This window comes from Sciurus vulgaris (genome assembly GCF_902686455.1).
Source record: "Sciurus vulgaris genome assembly, chromosome: 9".
NCBI lineage: Eukaryota > Metazoa > Chordata > Mammalia > Rodentia > Sciuridae > Sciurus > Sciurus vulgaris.
The window spans coordinates 91683444-91691951 of record NC_136469.1 but is presented as its reverse complement, the minus strand read 5'-3'; the positions used below and the strand labels follow the sequence as shown (position 1 = coordinate 91691951).

Sequence of the window (8508 nt, the reverse complement as noted above, 5' to 3'; positions counted from 1 at the left end):
AACGAAGTTTTATGAAAACAAAGGCTACCACTGCAGAAAAATAATCTGGGAAATTTTCAAATTTTGGAACTTATAAGATACACAACAAAAATAAACCACTGATCAATGAGAACATCACAAGAAAAATTATGAAACAGCCTGAACTAAATTAAAATGAAAATACATCATAGTAAACTATGAGACAAGGCTAAAGCAACACTAAGAAGGAATATTGCAGATTTAACAGAAACAAAGAAAAATAAGTCTCCACCTTAAACAACTACAAACGGAAAAGCAAATCAAGACTAAGTAGGTAGGAAAAAATTATCAGATCAAAAATCAATAAAATAGAAACGCAAAAGATGAAAATCAACAAAATCAAAGGTTAATTATTTTAAAAGAGCAACAAAACTGATTTAGCTAGTTTATCAACTAATTGTGCCAACTGTACTTCTAGATTATCTAGAGAGACTAAGAAAAAAGAAAACTTAATTATATTGCACATATGTGTTCTAGATACTGCAGTGAACACTTTTATATTAAACATTATTTTGAAGTCTTTGTCAAATCTCAAACAAGTTACTGAAAGAGATTTTACAAGATTCTGAACATATGAAAATCAACTGGAAAAAAATAGCTAAAGGCAAATTCTTCCAAATCTAGATATAAACCAAATTTACTAAAACTGAATAGAAATAATCAACAATGATACTTATAAAAGAAGCTAAAACCAAATTAAAAACCTTTCCTTAAAGAAACTCCAGGTATGTATGGTTCCACTTATAATTCTTTCTCACATTTGAGATATAAATAAACCCAATCTAATATAACTTTTCCAGAGATTATGAACAGAAGGTAGAATTTCAATTCACTTCATAATATCTGAATAACCTTCATATTAACATCTGACCATGTCATAATAAAGAGAAAAATTCCTTCATAGATTTGGATACACCAATCAAAATGCAGTCTGTAAAAATAAAAAAAAATTATAAAAAAACTTTAAAAAAATATTAACAAGTTGAATTCAACAATTTGTAAATAGTACAGTATAACCAAGAGGTTTTATACAGAAATGCAAGTAGAGCTTTTAAATTTTTTTTCTACGACAAAATAAACAAGACAACCAAATGACTGTTTCAATAGACAAAGATAAACCGAATCTTAATTCTTTAAAACATCTCGTCAAAATAAAAAATATTAAGAACTTCCTTAATATGATAAAGGGTATGCGAAAAGTTTACAGTCAACATTATACTTCATATTAAAAAACTGAGTGCTGTTAAGCTTGAGCACAAAGCAGGAAGACTACTTCTACTCAACAGTATATACTGAAAGGCCTATCAATATAGCAAGATGAAAAAATGTAAGATAAAAAAACTGAAAGGAGTCAAAATGTCTTTATTCACAGATGTGATAGTATACACAGAATACATGCAGAGAAAATCCTACAGAATCCTTTGAAAAAAAAAACACTAATGATCTGAATTTGATAAGGTCATGGAATATAAACTGATATATAAAAATAAGTTATACTTCTATATATTAGACATTAACACTTGGAAAATGAAAAATAAAATAAAATTTACCCCAGCATCAAGAAACGTTCAATGCCTACCACGCAGTTTAACAAAAAATGAGCAAAATTGTCAGGAGTGGCCAATGAATTAGGGGTCTTTGAACTGCCCAAAAACAGAGGAGACACTTCCCTTGGGAATTTCTCAGTGCAAAGGTACAGAGAAAACCACCCAGTTGTATGGTGACACCCTATTCAGAGGGAAATTCCTCACTAGCCAAGGAATTTTATTAGTTCATAATCTTGGATTCAAGCACCTGTTTCCCCAGAGGTAGAGAATTATGGGTGAAGTTGATAAGCCCTAATTGCCTGCTTTTGCCCTCAGTTTTAGTTTTATTTATCCTGAAGAAGCTTTCTCACAATAAATCCTTCTGATGTTTAAACCTATATAATAAACATGCCAACCTTGCTCCTCCTCCAGTCTTCCTCCAACAGAGGCAGGCTAAACCACCATGTCCTGGCCTTTTCTCTACTTTTGTCTGTCTTTTCATAATCTCATCAACCGGATCATGTAGCCCCAAATAAATTGTCTCACAGGATGCCACACTTGGGGTCCCCAAACAAGGACCCACATAGACACACGGGAATTCATTTGTCAGGTTGAGGGGATGCTCCTAAAAGAGGCGCAAGTCCATTAAAGGAAGGAAAGGAGCAAGGCTTTATATATAGCTCTGCGTAAAATTCCAGATAGTTAAGATTCACAGGGATCCTTATATTAATCTGCTTAAGACTGTTTAAATCATGGGACAGCCCCGTAAAGACAGTTGCCAGAGAATTTATAATTTTTAAAAACTTTTTTCTTGGTTCCTTGAGGAGAGCAGATGTAGAGTCATGGGAAAACTCGGTAAACATCTGTGTGCAACCTATGCTACCGAGGAACCAGACAAAATTCCCATGGGAACTTTTACCTTGTGATCTTTGATACAAAATTGTCTTGATTCATCTTGCAATTGTGTGAAATGTTTGGTCTCTGACTTGATTTCTGGCTTGAGAGACAGTTAAAGGCTGCAAACAGTTAACAGAGTCTTTGGCCTGCAGCATCTCCCGCAGACCCTCCCAGCTGCTACACTGGAGATTTTATCTCCTGAGAGTCAGGGGGGAGATTTGAAACTGGCAGCAGAGTTTAGAAGTTTTGCCAGGGGCTGGAGTTGTAGCTCGGTGGTAGAGCACTTGCCTCTCATGGGTGAGGCACTGGGTTTGATCCTCAGCACCACATAAATAGAATGGGGGTGTTGTGTTCATCTATCACTCAAAAAAAAAAAAAAAAAAAAAAAAAATTAAAAAAATTAGGGAGAAGTTGTACAGTCTTCCTGGAAAATAAAAATTCCAAAAGGAGGAGTTTTAACTGTGACAAACCTGGACACTTGGCCAGAGATTGTCGACAGCTGCCTGGTCATAGAAATAAAATAGGGTTGCGTCCACTTCACTATGGCGATAAACATTGAATTAATGAATGTAAATCACAAACACAGACGATTTTGCCTTCTCAGTTAAAACTAGCTGGGATAGAGTTCCTGGAAAAAATATAAACTTATAGCACCACACTTTTAGAAAATCCTGCAAGATTTCAGACCACAGGGAAAAAGTGTCCCAATTCAAGTGGTTTCTGATTTGGCTAGCTAAAGAAAAAAAGGTATCATGTTTAAATCAGAGTCTCTTCTGGTCTACCTTAACTGGATGTCTTTACCACAGTTTTAACAACTTCCTCCCTAATGCTACCGCACTGAGAGAGAATAATGAAAATATTCTAAATGTACAAGTTTTCATTTTTAAGGATTTCACAGGCTCTCACATTCTTTAAATAACTGACTCTAATCTGAACTCAAAGTGAACTGAGTTGATAAAGATGTTCTAATGCCCCTTTACTAATTATGGTTTTTATTTTCCTCTAAAACAAATCCTGTAATTTTGAGCTCATTATTTTATGGTAAATTCACATTTGCTCTTATATACCTAAATTAATGTGTTTTTCTAATTGGTTTTATTTCATCTAACTATAGAGGTTTTTGCATTCTTTGTTCAGAAGCCAATTTTTCAAGGGTTGGCTTTCAAACCGATTAAAAATTCCCAAGGGAAGTGTCTCCTCTATCTCTGGGCAGTTCAAAGATCCATAATTCATTCACCTCTCCTGACATCTCCCCCTTCATTTTTTGAGGGCAAGTGAAATTCTCAGATGTCCTGCTAAAGATACAGCAACCTATTATTACAACACAAAAGAGAATTAGTAGCAAACACGTAATTCCAAAAATGCATCATGTTGAATGTTTTAACATATTCACGGGATCGAAACCATTTAAATCATTAAATATTTGTTCAGGCCACACAGGATCTACAAGATCATTCCTGCTTTCCTGAATATCGTGAATGTGATGATGCAACTCCATAAGGTCTAGACTGTCATTATTTCTGTGCCAAATGCCCATTAAATGATTTTTAACATTTTCCCAATCCCACTGGGAAGCATTATATTTGTCTACTGTAACACAAATAAATTTGTAACCAGTATGTATTGTGGGACCAACTTATCTCTATGGAATTATTTATCATGTAAAAAGAATTCTCCATTTTTTTTTAATAAAAACAAATCACAAAAACCAAAAAAGTGTTTGTTTTGTTTTTTTTAAAAAGTCTATCATACCACTCCTCAGCCTATACACAAAGGACTTAAAATCAGCATACTACAGAGATACAGCACATCAATGTTCATAGCTGCTCAATTCACACTAGCAAGACTGTGGAACCAACCCAGATGTTCTTCAATTGATGAATGGATAAAGAAACTGTGGTATATATATACAATGGAATATTACTCAGCTATAAAGAATAATAAAATTATGGCATTTGTAGGCAAATGGATGAAATTGGAGAATATCATGCTAAGTGAGATAAGCCAATCTCAAAAATCCAAAAGAGGAATGATCTCACTGATAAGCAGATGATAACACATAATGGGGGGCGGGAGGGGGACAAGAATGGAGGAAGGAGGGACTGTATAGAGGGACAAGAGAGGTGGGAGGGGTTGGGGGAATGAAAAAATAATGGAATGAATCAAACATCATTACCCTATGTAAATGTATGATTACCCAAATGGTATGCTGTTACTCCATGTACAGAGAAACAACATGTATCCCATTTGTTTACAATAAAAATTAAAAAAAAAAGTCTATCATACCTCATTCCATCTCAGAAGCCAGACCCCAAATGTGTATCTACATTTAACTTTAAAGAAGCATGAAGAGGGTCAGCCTAAAGATAATTTATATGAAATATGAACTTCTTTAGAACTGACAATCATAATATATATTTATAGCTCCCCCCCCCAAAAAAAAAACCTTCAAATTCAACTTGTCAACACAGATTGTTTCCTAAAGCATTTCCTTTTAATATTAAAGGTGGGTAAGGAGGTCACATGCAGAAAGCAATGGCACAGGACACCACCTCCAGCAGAAAATACAAACAGAAACAAGATGGAAGAAAAGTTTGAATTGTAATAATTAAACAAATGTCATGTGAGGACAAAGACATGCCAAGCAAGAATATCATTTGACAATGCAGGCAGGGAACTGAAGTGTTGTAGGCGCAAGTCAAGGAATACAAAAGATTACCAGCAAACCAACAGAAATTAGAAAGAGGGAACGATTCTTTCTCCAAGTTTCTGAGACATCGTGGCCCTGACAACACCTTAATTTCAGACTTCAAGCCTCCAAAACTAAGACAACAAATTTCTGTTGCTTTAAGTCACTCAGTTTGTGATAATTTGTGGCAGAAGTCCTAGAAACAAATACAGATGTACAATAACCACAGTTCTCTAGATTAATGCTCAATAGTTCAAAAGTAAAATTTGGCAAAAATAATTTTAAATCAACAGACATATTAATCGGATCTCTTCTGGTAAAAATGTGTCCTCTATTCATTGCAGGAGCAGTGATTTTGGTATTCTTTTCATATTATTAAAATAATATCACTATAGGAGATATGTGTATTCACAGAAAAATTTGAAGATAACATGTGGGAGTGTAGGAAGCCATCCTTATCTAGCAGAATCAGACAGTTCCCTGTCTAGTTTCCCTGAGAGAATGGCTTCCCTAACTCCACTCTATACTGTCCATCACAGAATAAGCTCCTCCTGGTCCTTGACCCCTTTACCTGTGTGTCTATAAATAAAAGAGAGTTGGGCTACTCCAGGTTGTTGTTGTTAAGAGACCAAGCTGGTATGGCCAGACCCATCATGGCCCCTCTCATTTAAAGAGTATTGGCTCTTGTGTGTTTATTGAGTAGATGTTTCTGGGTAATTGAGTGATATACAGCCAAAATTCTCCTCTGGCAGTTAACCCTTTTCTCATCCACAAAGGATGTGGCAGAGAGGTCCCCCCCACATGGGAGTACAAAATGTTTACCTAATACACATTAACACAAAGCTGAATAAAATTTTTATTTTAAAATAGTACAATTAGAAAAATAAGTGTCAACTATACAAGCTGCTTTATACATGTGTGTATATGTATACTTTATACACATATACATAAACACCCACACATATGTAAACTTGCTTCATCTTTCATCTCTTAATCTGAGTAAAAAGAAGAATACTTTCCTCATTCAGGAGATTTCGAATGTTGTAATAATTACCTAAAAGTAAAATAATAAGAAAATAAAATTATTTCCATAGGAATCATTTACTTTTAAATTATTCAGTCATCACCTGACAGTTACAATATGTACAAACAAGATAAAAAGAATTCACTTAACTCAAAATAACTCTTATTTAATTCTATGAACTGAAAGATCCAAGGGTTAACCACTATCTACTGATCCAGAGAAGGCTTGAAAAAACACAAATTTTATATTGTTTAAAACAAATGCAGAGTTAAGTTAGACAAGGGTATAGGCATAGAAAGTCTCTTTCTGAAATCAATCTTTGAAATTGCTGTGGATTTTTCTTCTAATTAGTAAATTTAGAGAATTTGCAGTTAATGCAGTTTTTTTTTATTGCATTAAAATATACATCTAGCTACATGTTTTCTATTTTTCTACCTGGTCTTTTGTTTCCTTTTTCTTATGTTTTGTCCTTTTTTAAGATTCCTTCTTATGATTCTATTTTATCTCCACCATAGGATCATTGTGTATATTTTATTTTATTGTTTTTAGTGACTCTTAGAATTTATAACATTCATCTGTTACTAGAATATATCTCAAAATAGTATACCACTTCAAGTGCACATACTTCTCTATTCTATGATTGTCTAATTTCAACTTTTAAATATCTTCTAAACATGCAATTCATTGCTACTTTTTTGCATGACAAATTCAGTTCTCAGAGCAATTTAAAACAGTGAATTGTAGTACATTAAAAATATTGAAAATTAATTTTGTATTTCCCTTTAATTATTTTGTTACTGACACTCATTTTTCTGTGTAGATCCAACTTCTGTTGTGTCATATTCCTTATTCCCAAGGAGCTTCCTTCAAAATACTTTTTAAATTTAAAAAAAAAAAAAAAAAAAAGAAATTGCTGTGGATTTCCCTAAACACATATACACTGTTTAGTAAAATAAAATCTCAAAGAAAGATAAGACTGCTCTCAATAATAAATAAGGTAATAAATAACAAAAGTGAAATATACATGGACAGCATCGCATACAGCAGGTATATTACCATTAAGTAATATTACTGTAATTTTCTATGTATAAAAAATTGATACATATTAAGATTAACCACATTCATATTCACAACAGTGTTAGTACATACTATGTACTACATCAACATGGTTACTATTATTGTCTCCTTACATAACATAAGCTCCGTAAGTTGAAATTTTCCCTGCTTTGTTCACTATTTATCCCAAACTCTTAGAGCTATCCTTGGCCCTATAAACTTTCAACTTGTATTTGTCAAATGTATGAATGAACAAACAAATGAATTAGAGTAACTATTTCCAGTAACTTATGTACTTCAGTGTTTAAAATCCACTAAAAACTGTTTGGCTACCATATGTCTTAGAGGTACCATGAAGGAAATAATTACCTTTTTACCACAAAATGCTACACATCTTCTAATCAGTATTTTTATATTCTACAACAAACTCATATTTGATTTTCATATATCAAAATATTAATATACTTACCTAATAATGAAAGAAATATATATACCAAATTGCTTTGTAATCAATTATGTTGTACTTTTGTTTTGACAACTGAGGCTTCCATTCTCATGCTGCACATGAGCAACTATATGGAGACTATAACTATGTGAAATAAAATGTCTATAGTTATTCTTACCTGAAGGAACATAGAAAGAATCCCCAGTAGTTATTATGTAAGGTGATTCATGTAAAGTACACAAAAGGTCACCAAAGTCAACATAAAAGACCTATAAAATAAAAATAAAAATCTCATTTCAAAATGAACTACTACAACCCTCAAAGTAAATGCAGTAGTCAGAATAACAACTCCCCACAGATGCCAATGCTCTAATGTCTAGAACCTGTGAATATGTTAGATTACACAGCAAACAGAACTTTGAGATGATAGATTAATAATCCTTAATAAGGTTATGGTTTGGATATGGGGTGTCCCCCAAAAGTTCACGTAGAGACAATGTAAGAATGTTCAGAGATGAAATGATTTGAATACAACAATTATAACTTTGATCAATAGATTAATCCATTTGAATGGATAAATGGGTGGAAACTGTAGGCAGGTAGGGTGTGGCTGAAGAAAAGTAGGTCACTGAGGGAGTGCCTTTGGGGTTTACACGTTGTCTCTGCCTGTCTCTCCCTCTCTCTCTCTCCCTCTTTCCTTCCTAGCTGACCATGAACTGAGCAGCTCTCTTCCAACACACCATGATGAACCTCATATCAGGCCTAGAGCTATGAGTCAGTCAATCATGGTCTGAACCTCTGAAACCATGAGTCAAAATAAACTCTTCCTCCTCTAAACTGTTCTTCTGAAGTT

The 8508-nt window shown here is 33.6% G+C and overlaps 1 protein-coding gene across 3 annotated transcripts in view; it reads right to left on the bottom strand.

The window, feature by feature from the left end:
* Positions 1-4713: 4713 nt before the first annotated feature.
* The window catches only part of CENPC (centromere protein C), an 82146-nt gene continuing 78351 nt past the window's right edge, over positions 4714-8508 (bottom strand). For all 3 annotated transcript variants that reach the window (XM_079152978.1, XM_079152979.1, XM_079152980.1), the window contains 2 exons: positions 7834-7924; positions 4714-6184 (listed from right to left, as the gene is read on the bottom strand). In XM_079152978.1, the coding sequence (XP_079009104.1) occupies positions 6114-6184; positions 7834-7924 (162 nt within the window). In that variant the 3' untranslated portion in view covers positions 4714-6113. The remainder of the gene's footprint in view (positions 6185-7833; positions 7925-8508) is intronic.